The following is a 16,441-nucleotide window of genomic DNA, read 5'->3' as shown; positions in this document are numbered from 1 at the left end:
CAGAGATGCAGAGTGTGAATGAATGGATGTTACGTCTGACCTCAGCTGTGTGTTAGTGATAAGTGTTGAAGTTTAGGGTGCTGCACTGTACCGTGTTATTGTCTCTGCTTGGTTGGAGTCTGATTAAATGGTGAAGATGCTCGAGTCTAGCTGATGGAGTTCTCCACTCCTCAGTGACAGAGTTAATTAAAACACCCTGGGACGTTTCCCCCGTGATGGTGTTTGTGCTGCTGATGTTTAATTAACATTTGTCAGAGTCAACACAGATAATTGCGTCTCTTTCTCTTCTGCTTCTGTTGTAACTCTGCTCACACACTGTATTTGTTCATCCTGATGAATTATTCTGTTTCAGGGGGAGGCCTCACGGTACATCTTCCTCAATAAGTTCAGGAAGTTTCTCCAAGAAAATGCCAGCAACAGAGGGGTAAGAACAGCTGTTAGCACCAAGAGCTGATAACCAGTCTGCAGCAGTGTGGAGTAACTGAGTACTTTTACTCAGGTACAACTCCTTTTTTTGTTTTCAGACTTCTGCCCTCATATATTCAGAGAGCAGCACGGTGTACATCATGTACCGGTATATGTGACTATACCGAGCTTCTCATTGATAATCTTTATGGTCTGATTTGCTGATAGTTTAATTTCGTTTGTAGGAAATTTATGGACTCCAGGTTCAGATCTGCCCTCCCTGTATAGAACTGTTTGTGCAGGTTGTTAAATGAAAATATAGACGTATGAAAACACATATGTTTCGTGTGTTTAAGCAGCATCCTACAGCGCTGTGTCCTCCAGAGTACATGGTGTGTTTCCTGCACCGCCTCATAACGGCTGTGAGACTCTGCTGGGACGAAGGCAACAGGAAGAGTCCGGGCAGCATCAGCAGTGAAGGTACAGGGCAAGGCAGGACTCCTCATACTCGAACACAAACCAGTATTAGACCAGTTCGGGTGATGATGTTCAGTCATTTTATACATTTTAGACTTTCCTCTTAAATGTCTTACTATTTGCCACCTCTGAGACTTCAGGCATCACTGCATGAGAAACTAAGTGAGTGAGTTTACCTGCACTCAAGTAGTAAGCTGATTAAACTGTCATGTAAACAGGAACCTGGTTTCTGTGGTTAGTGGGTAGTGGCAGGGGGGTCGGTACACAAGAAACGCTGCCTTGATTTTATAATCAAGTCCAACTAAAAACCAAACACTGAAACCAACACGTAGACGTCTCAATAAGTCACTTCTCACTTATGTCTAATCACATTCTTATCCTCGATGACTTAGCATTGGCCTCATGTAACCGAGGAATCTCAGAGTTATCGATTGTTGGAAATCTCCTTCACTTCATTCCCTCTGTGAAAAGACCAGCATGTTTAAACCAGTGACTGCCTGTGTCTGTTTGTATGTGTGAGTAATGATGATTTACTGCTCTTGAATTATAACCAAGGTTAGTTAATCTCCCTCCCCTGTCCCCCGTTATCTCTGCTCCACTTGTTTCCTGCCCTCTGCTCCGTTACTCCTCTCTACTCTGCTCCGTTCTCGTCACTTTTTCACCTTCCTGCATTTGTTTGTGCAAACCGTCTCCTCATTTGTCCTGACCTGTACTCTCCCCTTCTGGCTGTTCTGCCTCCAGATGCCTACGTCCCTCCCCAACTCTTCTACAATGGGAAAGTGGACTACTTTGACCTGCAGAGATTGGGGGGCCTCCTCTCCCACTTGAAGAAAACACTCAAAGGTTGGTACATGTGTAATCAAATAGGTTTCAACAAGGATTTCTCATAATAATAATAATAATAATAATAATGAATACTTCATTGAACCCCTTGGGGAAATTTCTGTTGTCTGTTGTTAGAAAAAAAGAGTTATGAGTTATTTAATTTATATTTTTCCATCATTGCTAACGTGAACTGGAGTCAGCAGCCGCCCATAAATACATGATATGAATAGTCTCTACATGTTGACGGGGATTTATTCAGCTCTGACTATAGAAACTAGAAAAAGATAGAAATGCTGAGCAGCTGAAGCTGTTGAGTATCAGTCAGAGAGTTTAGCATGTTGTGAGGATTTAGTCCTAAACTTTGTCTGTTCCTGGTCTCCAGGGTTGTGTTCACAAAATACCCTGGATAAAAGGATAAAAGTAGCTCCCACATCATTAGAAACCTAAACCTCCTACAAATAAAGATCCAGTCAGTCCTACACTTAGCGCTAATTTTTCAAGATTACAGTGGCAAGAAAAACTTATAGCAACAACAATAGAAAAACACAGTCTGCTTAAAATATTAGTACATAAACATTTTATGTTTTCATGTTTTTATTGAACATAACATGTAAACATTCACAATGCAGGATGGAAAAAGTATGTGAACCCCTAGCCTAATGACTTCTCCAAGAGCTAATTGGAGCCAGGAGTGAGCAAACCTTGAGTCCAATCAGTGTGATGATATTGGATGTGCTGCTGAAAGCTGTCCTGCCCTTTAAAAACACACACCAGTTTTGGGTTTACTGGTTTCAAGAAGCACTGCCTCATGTGAACCATGCCTCCATCACCACGGAGGAAGCCATTGCTGTCTGAAAAAAATATTGGAGCATGTTTGAAGTTTGCAAAAGAGCACCTGGATGTTCCACAGCACTACTGGCAAAATATCTGTGGACAGATGAAACCAAAATTGAGTTGAATTGTCATTGATGGAAAAATGAATTCCAGAGTTTATCAAGATATTTTGAAAACGTAAGACCATCTGTCCGCCAACTGAAGCGCCGCAGAGGATGGGTGATGCAACAGGACAATGATCCAAAGCATACAAGTAATTCAACAAAAGAATGCATTCAACAGAACAAAATACACCTTCTGGAGTGGCCCGGTCAGAGTCCTGACCTCAACCCGATTGAAATGCTGTGGCATGACCTTAAGAGAGCCATTCACACCAGACATCCCAAGAATATTGCTACACTGAAACAGTTTTGTGAAGAGGAGTGGTCCAAAATTACTCCAGATTGTTGTGCAGGTCTGATCTGTAACTACAGGAAACATTTGGTTGAGGTTATTGCTGCCAAAGGAGTGTCAACCAGTTATTAAGTCCAATATACTTTTTCCACCCTGCACTGTGAATGTTTACATGTTATGTTCAATAAAAACATGAAAACATATGTTTGTGTACTATTATTTTCAGCAGACTGTGTTTTTGTATTGTTGTGAGTTAGATGAAGATCAGAGCACATTTTATGACAAATTATGCAGAAAACCATGAAATTCCAAAAGGTTCACAAAGTTTTTCTTGCCACTGTAAGTTTAGTTAGTTGTCATTTTGTGCTATGTGGCATACAGTACTGTGCAAAAGTCTTGGGCACCATTACATTTTTCTTTGGTTTGGCAGTGCTATTATAACTATATGCCTATTTATATTGTAGTCACTTGATTAGAATACAGCTAGTGTTCATAGGAAATATGTTCACAGTGATAAAAACACAAAAATATCAGAATAAACATGCTTTTTTTTAACATTATGTGGCTAAAGTGAGAAATAATAAGAGTAACCTCTGTAGAGAAATCTGGAAAGATCAAAAACAGAAGTGGAAGATCTGATGAGAAGTTTCCCAGAGTTTCTTCTGTGACAGATCAGAAGCCCAGCAAGGACCTGGTTCAGCATCTGGCAGCTTCATGTGGATGCCAAGTTGGTCCTTCCACAGCCTAAAGAAGCTGGACCAGAAATGTTTTTTGTGGAAAGGCAGAAGCCAAGAAACCACTTTATGTGTTCCTAATGTAAAAATAATAAATAAAAGTCATAAAAGAACAAAGCAAATGGTGCCTAAGGGTTGCTTTCACACCTACAGGATTTAGTTTAATTAAATCAAACTTAAGTTCGTTTTCCCTCTTGGTTTGTATTGTCCAGTGTGAACACGGTAATCACACTCGGGTTTGCACCAAAACAACCGCACCGAGACCCCCTAAATGAGGTGGTCTTGATCCGAATCACTTGGCGAACTCTGGTGCGATCCTTCTGGTGAGAAGGCGTACTGAACTAAAACGGGACCAAACGCTATGAATCGCATGATTTGAGGACTTTGGATAGTTTGTAGATTTCTATTTCTTTTGTTTGTCCACCAAAAACATGCTGTCTGATAAATGTAGGACAAACGTGGAGACGTGAGGAGGTGAAGTGTCTCACAGACACCAGGTCTAATTTAACAATAATAATAATAATAAACAATAATCAACAGGATGAACAACCTGTGTTAACATTCAGAGTGAACTTATCTCTCTACTGTCACACAAACGTACAGTAGAACAACACTTCACCTTCTTCCTGTATTTTCTTTTCTGATCAGACACACCTGTACTGTGTGCTGTATCCAGCTACCGAGGAGATCTGGGTCTCACAATGATCCCAAAAGTAAATGCTCAGTCTGAGAGAGTAAGGCATTTATTAAAGTCATTATTGCATTTTATTTTTTCTTTGGTGAATGCGATGAGCAGGTGTGTGTGTGTGTGTGTGTGTTACAAACCTGAAATCAGCCTAATGATGAGATAAAGTCGGTTGGTGAAGACCAAAGACATTTGTCTCATGAGGACTGTTCAGTAGGACATTGTGACAGAGAGAGACAGAGAACTCATGTGTGGAGATGATTTGACCTCTATCTCCTCAGTGACACAGTCGAGCTTCACTAGAGGGAGGAATCGCTTTATGCTCATCAGAAACTCCTCTTTACATGTTTGAAATGGTGAAAGGCTCATGATGAGTGGATTTATTCCCTGTTAAAGTTGATAATAAAACTACCACTATGAAATAATGGAAGTTTAAACTTTCATCATTCTGATTTATTTATGTTTTTAACTCTATAAACACAAACTATTCTGAACTGTACAAATACACTAAAAAGTATTAGTGTATTTTTACAATCAACAGGTTTTATTGAAGCAGCTGCAAAAATATTAAACTAAACTAAAATAAAACCTGGATGAATGTTCTCAGGCAGAAGCTCTGCTGTGCTTCCACACTTTCCTGTTGATGTGAAAATCCGCAGCGCTGTGTTTTCCAGTCGTCAGCAGATGTAGGAGACACGTGTGTAATGTGGATTGATATTCCCTCTGCAGACAATCTGCTGCTCATTCGGTACCAAAGAAGACCGAGTGGCACGGCTGGAATCAGTTACCTGCTGCAGCAGCTCATTCATTTCGATTTTTCCTCACAGCTGAAGCCGGTTGTCAGTTTTATTTAGAGCTGGATAGAGGACGCTGATGTTTCACGACGTGTCCTTCAAACGTCACTTAACTGTTGAAGATTTTGAAACCATCTGATCCACACAACCACTGGAAGATGTTTCTTTTAAGGGCAGCTTTTCTGAGGAGGAGGATCAGAGGGACTGTGAATGCTGTATACTGTGGGGTCCCCTCAGCCCCCTGGATGTAAACAACATGACAGATTAGCTGTGTCTCAGTTCAGTGGCTGCTGTCTTCGAAGGATGCAGCTTACGGCACTGGTGTACAAAGAATGTAGCTTTGGTGCATCGTTTGTGGTCTGGGGAAAGAAGGCTGCATTTGAAGGAGTCTTTGAAATGGGTCCGCTTTGTCACAACGCTGCGAAGGAGCAGGTCCACAAATGCAGCTGTTGAATTTCCAGAAGGCCTCTGGCTCACTGCTACTTCAGGGCTTGGTTGATAAAGTACCCAGCGATGATGGTTCATATAGTTCATCATCTTTCTGTACGACACTGACCTGAAGTAAACAGTTAAGACCACACTGGACTGAGTGGTCCAACCAGAGTCCAGACCTTAACCCCCTGAAGTAGATCTTCAGACCTCTCCCCGGATACTTCTCATCCAGTCTGATAGAGACCGGATCTGTCAGGAAGACCTTAACATCCAAGTGTCCAAGACCAGAAAGACTGAGCTCAGGTGTTCTGCTGCCAAAGGGGGGTCTACACAGAACTGAATTCACACTGAGCTGGTCTTAATAATTCCATAAATGACAGACAAATTGAGATTTCGAATAAATAATTAAACTACTGTATGTATTCACTTTGTGTTGTTTGAAGAGGACAGGGTAATATTTTCCATTTGTCTAGTAAAGTAAACTGGAGTTTACTGTTACTTTACTGGATTTATTGTTTTCCAGCCCAAAAAAGTCCGACTGATACCTCTGCAGCTGCTCTGACGTCTGTTAAGATGTTTTTTATTATCTGCATGTTCCCCTAACAGAGTCCAGGTTATTTTGGTCTTATAAAACTGCCCGGCTGCTCCGAGCACGTCAGGAACTTTCTGTTAAGTGTGATGTGACTGCAGCAGAGTTGTTAAATAGATAGTTTCATGCAGAACAACCCCGACTACCTCATTACTGCTACTGAGTTGTTGTCCATAAGAAGAAAAATACCCTCTAACTTTCAGGACGTGTTTGTGTCTGAGCAGCTGGAGCTCAGTGTGGGTTCTAACCAGTTCATCAGTCCTGTACTATTGGTCGATGCTGATTATTTTCTTCATTGAGAGAACACCAACTGTACAGACACTAAATCTGCTTCACGTTCCACAGGGACTGTTGTATCCTTGTAATCTTACTTCCCTCTTGTAGCTCATGGTGAAGTCACCTAATGTTTCCCTATGGTGGTGATGGACTTGACTTCAGTAAATGTAGATCTTAGAAAAACTTCAGAGACACAAAAATGTCATAACATTTAGCGAGACACAAACTGACTACAGTCTGTATCTTCAATTCTCCAATTTAATTTTGAGACCGTTTCCTCCCACTACTCTTCCTCTCTCTGCCTCCTTTTTATTTATTCATGTTTCTCTCTCTGTCTCTCTTTTCCTTCCTTCTCATCAGTATTTGTGTCCAGTCTGCATCTCCCCACCTGCATTAAATCAGGGCTTGATTTACGCCCCCATCATTAACTCAGTAAATCGGCAGCCCATGAAGTCGTGTCATCTGTCGTCAAGCAAACCTGACTTCATTTATTGATTAGCTCACTGATCAATTTGGTTGAATGCCAGGCAGCTTTTTCCATCTGCATGAAGAACAGGAGAGAGGCAGGAAGTAAACACCTTAGCTGGTCTAGGCTTTAAGAAGTTATTATTACATTTCTCTTAAAATATGTTTTTAAAAGATTTGTTTAGTCCTTAATATGTAAGGAAATGGTGAGAACCACTACGTCTTAATGTCCAAAATGTTTCTGCTCTGATGATGACATGGTATTTGTTGCCTGTCGAGGCTGAATGTGACCTGGAAGAGGTCTAGACTGAAGAATCGGTTCCTATCTTTTTGTCATGTTTCTTTTTGTTCTTTTTTTGGTGCTGTAATCCAGCAGCATGTCTAGTAAAATAAAACCAGTGTAACTGAAGCTGAAACCTGGGTTTTTTTTTTTTTTTTAAGATGATGTTTTGTCTTTTGTCCTCCAGATGACTTGGCCAGTAAAGCTAACATCATCATTGACCCAGCAGAGATCCAGGCCACGTCTATGGACGACCTGGACGAGGACGAGGAGAGTGGAGCAGCACAGGTTCGATTCTTTTTCTGTGTGGATGTTTATACAAATGCACGTTGTTCCATTTAGGGAAAACCCTGCCCGTCCAATAAAACATTCACACTCTAATATTTCGTTGACTTTAGCTTAAATTACAGCACATTCACTGTAGCATCGTCAATAAACTTCTGCAATGTCACAACATTTATTTTCCGTCCAGCGTTCCGTTAATTTTTTACCAAGATCTTGTTTTGATGATGGAGAGTTGGACGCTGCACAAAGTCGTCTCCAGCACAACCCAAAGATTCTCATTGTGGTTAAGGTCTGGACTCTGTGGTGGCCAATCCATGTGTGAAAATGATGAGTCCTGCTCTCTGAACCACTCTTTCACAGTTTGAACCCGATGAATCCTGACACTGTCGTCTTAGAATATGCCCTTACATAAAACTCCACTGATGGAATAACCTGGTCATTCAGTATATTCGGGTAGTCAGCTGACCTCATTCTTCAGACTCATAACGCTGCTGAACCTGGACCTGACCAACTGCAGCAACCCCAGATCATAGCACTACCCCCACAGTCTTGTACAGTAGACACTAGACATGATGGGAGCATCACTTCACCTCCTCTATTCTTACCCTGATGCTCCTTCACTCTGGAACGGGGTAAATCTGGACTTATCAGACCACATGAGCTTCCTCCATTGGACAGTTCTTAACCCAGTTTTAGTAGTTTCATTGTTCTCCTTAGATTTTTTCTTTGCTTGATTCAACCCAATAATTTCTCAATCTACTAGCTTAGTCAAATCCAGGCAGTGTACAGAAAAAACAAAAAAGTGAAAATGTTTATAATAGGTCATCAGGAAGATATCTCTGGATAGTTTGATTTTGACAGTCGTCCTTGATGATTCATACTAATACATGTTCGTAACATCAGAGGCCGTTTGGTGCAGCAGCAATGGGTGGAGCTCTGGCGAGGCCCAGCTGGTTGAGTTCTCCCACTCTGGGTCGGGCCAACCGGTTTCTGAGCACGGCTGCTGTCAGTCTAATGACTCCCAGACGACCTCTCACTCAGCCTGAGAAAGTGAAGGTCCGGACCCTGGCTGTGGAGCAGAGGACTGAGGAGGACAGTAAGTAGTTAGTGACACCACCTGGTCCTCTGAGGACAGAAAACCGGTTCTTTGTCCTGCAAAGATATTTTTCTATATTTGAGGAACAAGAATTTACAGCTGATTTGTGATTCAGAAATTATTGTTTCAGTGTTTTAGTCACAAAAATAGTTAAACTTCAGGTGTAGATGAATGTTAATAGATAAACTACAGTGGCAAGAAAAAGTATGTGAACCCTTTGGGATTACGTGGAGTTTTGCATGAAATGGTCATAAAATGTGCTCTGATCTTCATCTAACTCTACAATACAAAAACACTTTTTCTGCTGAAAATAATAGTACACAAACATTATATGTTCTAATGTTTTTATTGAACATAACATGTAAACATTCACAGTGCAGGGTGACTTCCTAATGACTTCTCCAAGAGCTAATTGGAGCCAGGAGTGAGCCAACCTTGAGTCCAATCAGTGTGATGATATTGGATGTGTTGCTGAAAGCTGTCCTGCACTTTAAAAACACACACCAGTTTTGGGTTTACTGGTTTCAAGAAGCACTGCCTGATGTGACCCATGCCTCGCAGAGAGGATCTCTCAGAAGACCTACTAACTTCAAGAATTGTTGACTTGCATTAATCTGTAAAGGGTTAAAGAAGTATCTTCAAAAGCCTTGATGTTCATCTGTCCACGGTAAGACAGACCGTCTACAAATGGAGAAAGTTCAGCACTGTTGCTACTCTCCCTGGGCGTGGTCGTCCTGTAAAGATGACTGCAAGAGCACAGCGCAGAATGCTGAATGAGGTAAAGAAGAATCCTAGAGTGTCAGCTAAAGACTTACAGAAATCTCTGGCACATGCTAACATTTGTGTTGTCACATCTACAATAAGGAAAAAATCAAACAAGAATGGGGTACATGGGAGGACACCACGGAGGAAGACATTGCTGTCCAAAAAAAAGCACATTTGAAGTTTGCAAAAGATGTTCCACAGCACTACTGGAAAATATTCTGTGGACAGATAAAACCAAAATTTAGTTGTTTGGAAAAAACACACAACACTATGTGTGGAGAAAAAAAGGCACAGCACACCAACATCAAAACCTCATCCCCACTGTAAAACATGGTGGAGGGAGCATCATGGTTTGGGGCTGCTTTGCTGCCTCAGGGCCTGGACAGGATTGTTGTCATTGATGGAAAAAGGAATTCCAGAGTTTATCAAGACATTTTGCAGGAAAACGTAAGACCATCTGTCCGCCAACTAGACACCACAGAGGATGGGTGATGCAACAGGACAATGATCCAAAGCATACAAGAAATTCAACAAAATAATGGATTCAACAGAACAAAATATACCTTCTGGAGTGGCCCAGTCAGAGTCCTGACCTCAATCTGATTGGAATGCCGTGGCATGACCTTAAGAGAGCGATTTACACCAGACATCCCAAGAATATTTCTACACTGAAACAGTTTTGTGAAGAGGAGTGATCCAAAATGACTCCAGATCATTGTGCAGGTCTGATCTGTAACTACAGGAAACATTTGGTTGAGGTTATTGCTGTTGTACATGTTATGTTGAATAAAAACATGGAAAAAATATAATATTTGTGTACTATTATTTTCAGCAGACTGTGTTTTTGTATTGTTGTGAGTTAGATAAAGATCAGAGCACATTTTATGACCGATTCATGCAAAACTATACCTAATCCCAAGGGTTCACATACTTTTTCTTGCCACTGTAGTTTATCTATTAACATTCCTCTACACCTGAAGTTTACCTTTTTTTGTGAATAAAACACTGAAACAATAATTTCTGAATCACAAATCAGCTGTAAATTCTTCTTCCTCATATCTAGTACTTAGTACTTCGACATAATGAAGAGACCAATATCAATCAGTAAAAAGTAACAGAGCATCAGAAACAGAAACACAAGCTACAGATAATATCTCTGCACACTGAGTTAAACAGTGGAACACTTTAAAGACAGATCTCCTCGACCGTTCTCTGGTCGACACCAGTGTGTACTTAGATCTGTGATCTGCACATAGCTGGAAACAGCTGTGTGACACACATTCATGACATTTATCATTTCTAAGTAAGGATTTTGATGATATGTCTTCTCCTGCTGGGATTGCCGATCTATACTCAGTCCTGTGTTCAGTTTTGTAGACCGGTGTTCAGCTCAGAGTCCCATAACAGCCTATTGACTTTTTTAGAAAAAAACAGTGTGGTGCTAGTTATCCAACAGGAGAGCAGAAAAATGACAATGAAAACCCTCCTGCCAGCTGTGGATCCAACCCACTGGCCTCTGCACCTGTGGGCTCAGAGTTTTGTTCTAATGTTTTTGTCTTCTCTCCTGAAGTCGAGGGGAGTCACGGGAACGACGGCCTGCTGTTGGGCCGGCCGCTGGAGGAGCCGGATCAGTCATTTGCAGACAAGTCCCTGCTGGAGATAGTTGATGGTATCGTCATGATGTACAACCTGAGTGTTCATCAGCAGCTGGGAAAGGTGAGTTTATCTTCGCACAAGTGTCTTGACTTGTAGGGTGTTGGAGGACAATCTGAGGTCAGTGAGCATCAGGGAAACAGTTTAACCGAGTAGAGTAACAGCAGGTATCAGATCTGTGCCTTCAGACACCTGAGCAGGTCTGAACAGGGACAGAGATTCAGTAAGGTTGATGCTGCCTATTTTAGGAATTTGTAAGAATGTGACCTTCACACAGAGGCAGTCATGTGATCGAGAAGTCGCCTGCTGACGGGTCTGAAATCACTCACTCAGTGAGGCTGAGGATAACAACATGAGGTTATGGGTCTGTCTGCAGCTGCCCCCAGTGTTCACTGACAGCTGTGATAGACGGAAGCTCTCTGACCCCCAACATCAGGAACAACTGGACTCAGGGTGACGCTCAATGTATCGGTGGAAGATGAGGAGTCTTTTTGTTACACAGCTGCAGAAACCACATTGTTTACTATGAGGACTCATTACTGCACAGTCACAACCTGGTTCTGTAAATCCAGACCAGTACTTAACTGTGGATTAAACCTGACCCTGAAAAAACAGCTGGTTCCTACTGAATCTGATTCACTGTGGTGATCCAGATCCTGAAGGTCCTGATTTCAACGAAGCTGATCAGCTTTAGATAAAGAGGAACTGGGAGAATTGGACTCTGACATTGACATGATGGGATCCTTTAGAGTGCAGATGGATTTTCTGGACTCTCAATTTTACAAAGGGATAACAAAGTGAAGCATCTTCCCTACAGACTCTGGTTTACTAAGGATTAAAATTACCTGTTAGTTTATCATTAATAATTAATAATTCTGAACATTGTGACCAAGTGACGTCTGGACTTGCTGGTTGTAAATATTAACTGGAATTTTAGGATCTTTGTACACAGGCAAAATAAAATATTTTACACTCTGACTGATTGTCCTCTGACAGCCCGGCCTCTCCACGTCTCTGTTGTTACCGCGTCTCTCCTGATTTAAGAACCGCAGCCTTTAAAAGATTTTTTATTGGTTTATTGCCTCTCCTCAGACTGCTGGTGAAGCTGTTTCCAGATCAGTAACCGGTTTTCAGGATCAGGTTCAACAGAGATTATTGATGCTGTTCGATTTCTTCTGTTTAATGAGACTTTCTGACAGGTTGATATTTATGTTTGTTGGATTCCTGATGTCACTGTCGATTGGGCTCTGTTTTCTCTAAAACAGTTTAAATTCATTTGAAGACGACTCAGTGTTGTGATTTTACTCCATTTTTATTGATTGGCTTAGTTAATTGATTGGTGAACAGGGCAGCAATAGGTCAGACAGTTAGTTTAGTCTGACCTTTCCTACTTAGGAAACAGAGTTTATAGACTGTTTGAATGAACAGATTCAAACAATCAATACAGTTTGAATATTGATTATTTGTTTGAAATAACAAATATTTGTTCATATTTTCATTTACTGAAATATTTTCCACCACACCAGGAAAGCTTAGTGTGTTAAACGTTATCACCTGGTTCCTGTAAAAGAAACCTGAACCTGAGATGTAGTTGGTTACTGTATAATCATCACTGAAGCACCGTAGCCAGCTGTGATTACGGCAGAGTAAAAGAAAAAGACGACTTGGTTTGTTAGAATCTGAATCAAATGTTCAGGTTAAAAATCTGAAGGAGCGTCAATGAATGAGCAGTGTTTTGTTGACCGAAAGTTCAGGCCTGAAAAAAGTGTTTTTTCGTGTTCCTTCCAGATGGTTGTGGTTTCCGACGACGTCCACGAATACGCTGTGGCTCTGAAGGACACAGAGGAGAAGATCGCTCGCTGCCCAGCAAAGGTAAGAACCGTCTGGTTAGCAAGAGCTAACATGAACTGAATCCTGAAGAGGGAGCTTTTACACACCTGGACTAAGATGGGTGGGAACGAGAAGAAGAAAAATCGACTCCTGCAAAATGTGAACAAGTAAATGCATTAAATCACTACACTTCAGTCAAACAGCTTCACTTTACACAGGAAGAACATCCAGCTTCTCAGAACAAAAACAAATAATTCACCCGGACGAGTTGGAGAAAAAGTAAACAGTTAAGGTGTAATCTGAGTTACGCACTAAATAATCCAGAGAGAATTCAGCTGATCATGTTTAACTGAAGTTTGTTCAGCTCAGTTTGTTGGTGCTTATTTGTTCTACTTGTTAAATTAAAATTGTTTCCTTTTGTTTGTAGCTGCTCAAGATAATTGGCCAGGGTCCAGTCAACACCCCCGTCAGCTCGTTACTGTAGCTCGTCTTATTAGCTTAATTCAATTCAATTCAATTTTATTTGTAGAGCGCTTTTTACAATTGACATTGTCACAAAGCAGCTTTACACAACCAAAGAACAGTACATGAACAGTGTATGTGTATGAGTCATAATAATGTGATTGTCCCTGATGAGCAAGCCGAGGGCGACAGTGGCAAGGAAAAACTCCCTGAGAAGGCAACAGGAAGAAACCTTGAGAGGAACCAGACTCAACAGGGAACCCATCCTCATATGGGTGATTACATGCTGTGTAGGCAGCAGTCCAGTATAACAGTTAATGTCTTTAAGGTAATGTGGAGTCCAGTTAGTTATTGCAGGCAGACTAGTTCCATTCCTTGACTATCGAGCGTTGAGTCGAGACCTCCAAGAAACAGCTTCCGACGTCCGCCGAGGCCGGGACCGACATCATAGTAGCTTGTGACCAATCCAGTCTCCAAACGCATCCCATTGGGCAGACGGTGGATCCAGGCGACGAGATCTCCAGCCAGAAGTTGGGCATCAGGACGAGTCAGACAGGTCCAGAGGGCAAAGGGTGGAATGACGTGTAGCTCGACAGAGAGACAGGAAGAGGGAAAAGAGAGAGGGAGAGGGAAAGAGAGAGAACAGGTTTTAACTGTTATACTGGACTGCTGCCTACACAGCATGTAATCACCCATATGAGGATGGTTCCCTGTTGAGTCTGGTTCCTCTCAAGGTTTCTTCCTGTTGCCTTCTCAGGGAGTTTTTCCTTGCCACTGTCGCCCTCGGCTTGCTCGTCAGGGACAATCACATTATTATGACTCATACACATACACTGTTCATGTACTGTTCTTTGGTTGTGTAAAGCTGCTTTGTGACAATGTCAATTGTAAAAAGCGCTCTACAAATAAAATTGAATTGAATTGAATTGAATAAAAGAGGAGAGATTGCAGTTAGTTGTATTCACAGTCAGATAAAGTTTGAGGTGAATGTATATTTAGTGTAGTGCAGCAGGGACTCCGGCAGGACTAATTATGACAGCCTAACTAAAAGGGTGGGTTCAGAAGAAAACACAGACATGAGGGTGCACTGGGATGTAGAGCAACCAAACACTTCACCATCAACAAACCTGAGTGATCAGTGAGAGTTGGGAAGACAGCATCTAAACATACCAGTTCACCATAATGCTCTACGTCCATGAGTCCTTCCCAGATCTATTTACTCAAATGCTTGACTAAATAGGTAGGTTTTCAGCCTAGACTTAAACACTGAGACTGTGTCTGAGTCCCGAACGCTATTTGGAAGGCTATTCCATAACTTTGGGGCTTTGTAAGAAAAAGCTCTGCCCCCAGCTGTAGTTTTTAGGATACGAGGTACTGACAGGCAGCCAGCATCCTTTGAGCGAAGTAGGCGTGGTGGATCATAAGACACTAGCAGTTCACTTAGATAATGCGGCGCAAGACCATTTAATGCTTTAAATGTCAAAAGTAGTATTTTAAAATCAATGCGAAATTTCACGGGGAGCCAATGAAGTGTAGATAAGATAGGCGAGATGGGATCGTATCTTCTGGTTCGAGTGAGGACTCTCGCTGCTGCATTCTGAACTAACTGAAGCTTGTTTATGCACCTGGTTGAACAGCCAGACAGTAAGGCATTACAGTAGTCCAACCTAGAGGTGATGAAAGCATGGACTAATTTTTCTGCATCATTTAGTGACAAAATATTCCTTATCTTGGCAATATTTCTGAGGTGAAAGAAAGCTGTCCTGGTGACATTATCTACATGAGCTTCAAATGAAAGACTGGAATCTAGAATCACACCACGGTCTTTGACTGTTGCACTAGATGTAACGGAAAGGCCATCTAGAGTTACGGTGTGATCTAACATCTTGCTTCTAGCTGCAGCTTTACCCAGGACATGAGTGTCACCAGCAAAATGAACAGGATATGACTAGCTGCTGGGCCTATGGCTGCAGACATACAGAGAAAATAAAAACTCAGAGGCTCATGGTTTGTGGGTTTTCTGTCCTCCAGAGACCAGACATCCAGGAGGAGCTGCAGAAAAGCCAGAAGGTCTTTGCGGAGAAGCTGAACCACCTGAGCAGGAGATTAGCCTGGATCAATGCTACCATCTACTCCAAGGTGATCCAGCTCCTTGCTTCCTGTGTATTCGGTCATTTCTTCGTCTCTTCTCTTCTCTTCTGTTTTTTTTCTCACTCTGTCTTTGTCTGTGTGCAGGAAAAGATGTTGGACGTGTACTGGCTGCTGTGTGTTTGTATTAGAACCATTGAACACGCCGACAACACCGGCTCTTTGTTTGCCTTCGCTCCAGAGTTCTACCTCAACGTAGCCATGAACGCTTACAGCGCCCTGAAGAACTACTTCAGCCCTGTGAACAGCATGGAGGAGCTGCCAGGTGAAAACACACTGAAAACCTCCCTGTAGCTCAGTGCTCATGTTGGGAGAAGCCAGTCAGCATCACAGTCAGTGTCGCTTTATCTAGTACCTGTACAAGCGTTAATGTCCACAGGGTTTGAAAATGGACAGATCTAGCAGGAAAACGTCCTGACAGCCAGTGCACAATGAAAACAGTAACAGCAGTACATTAGTGATGTGAACAAATCTGCTTCAGTACCATCTTCTGAACCAGTTCACAGCTCAGCTTATTTAGGGTCCAGTCCTGCAGAATTCAACAGTTTACAGAAGAGGAGACGTCACCTCATGAACCATGTCTCAACAACAACATGATGAGAAGAAGTTTTTCTATAGTATCACATCAGAAGTTAGTCTAGTGGCAGTCAGTCAGTTTGAATGTGAACATGGACATTATAAATGAAGACTCAACCTGCTGTTTCAGCTCCTCAGTGTCAATTGAAGCAGAATCCAGGTCGACACAACTGGAGCACAACTTTTTTTCTGCTTCTTCTCCTCAGGCTACGAAGAAACGTTAACTCAGCTGGCTGCTATCCTCGCTAAGCACTTTGCAGACCCACGGATAGTTGGAACAGGTAACACACACTGAGAGACAGAGGAGCGTCGTCCTGTTTCTGTTGTGTCTTCATACTATTTACAGTAGATTACTGTAGTACTGTAGATCACGGCTGGATGAGGAAGGAGATGTAATGTCGGTAAAACTCCTTCAGCAGGATTATTTTTGTTAACTG

General features: G+C 41.9%; 1 protein-coding gene across 4 annotated transcripts in view; it reads left to right on the top strand.

The window, feature by feature from the left end:
* The window catches only part of LOC113155156 (E3 ubiquitin-protein ligase RNF123), a 108,481-nt gene that overhangs the window by 16,981 nt on the left and 75,059 nt on the right, over positions 1–16,441 (top strand). For all 4 annotated transcript variants that reach the window (XR_003298108.1, XM_026349710.1, XM_026349709.1 and 1 more), the window contains exons 19-28: positions 353–424; positions 765–885; positions 1,624–1,725; positions 7,377–7,477; positions 8,378–8,570; positions 10,906–11,051; positions 12,777–12,860; positions 15,312–15,419; positions 15,516–15,693; positions 16,211–16,285. Coding sequence is in view for 3 of the 4 variants with exons in the window: in XM_026349710.1 (XP_026205495.1) it covers positions 353–424; positions 765–885; positions 1,624–1,725; positions 7,377–7,477; positions 8,378–8,570; positions 10,906–11,051; positions 12,777–12,860; positions 15,312–15,419; positions 15,516–15,693; positions 16,211–16,285 (1,180 nt within the window). In the remaining variant the exon portion in view is untranslated. The remainder of the gene's footprint in view (positions 1–352; positions 425–764; positions 886–1,623; positions 1,726–7,376; positions 7,478–8,377; positions 8,571–10,905; positions 11,052–12,776; positions 12,861–15,311; positions 15,420–15,515; positions 15,694–16,210; positions 16,286–16,441) is intronic.

The sequence above is a fragment of the Anabas testudineus genome, chromosome 5 (genome assembly GCF_900324465.2).
Source record: "Anabas testudineus chromosome 5, fAnaTes1.2, whole genome shotgun sequence".
Taxonomy (NCBI): Eukaryota; Metazoa; Chordata; class Actinopteri; order Anabantiformes; family Anabantidae; genus Anabas; species Anabas testudineus.
Note: the sequence above shows the minus strand (reverse complement) of the source record. Positions and strands in the feature narration are given on the sequence as shown.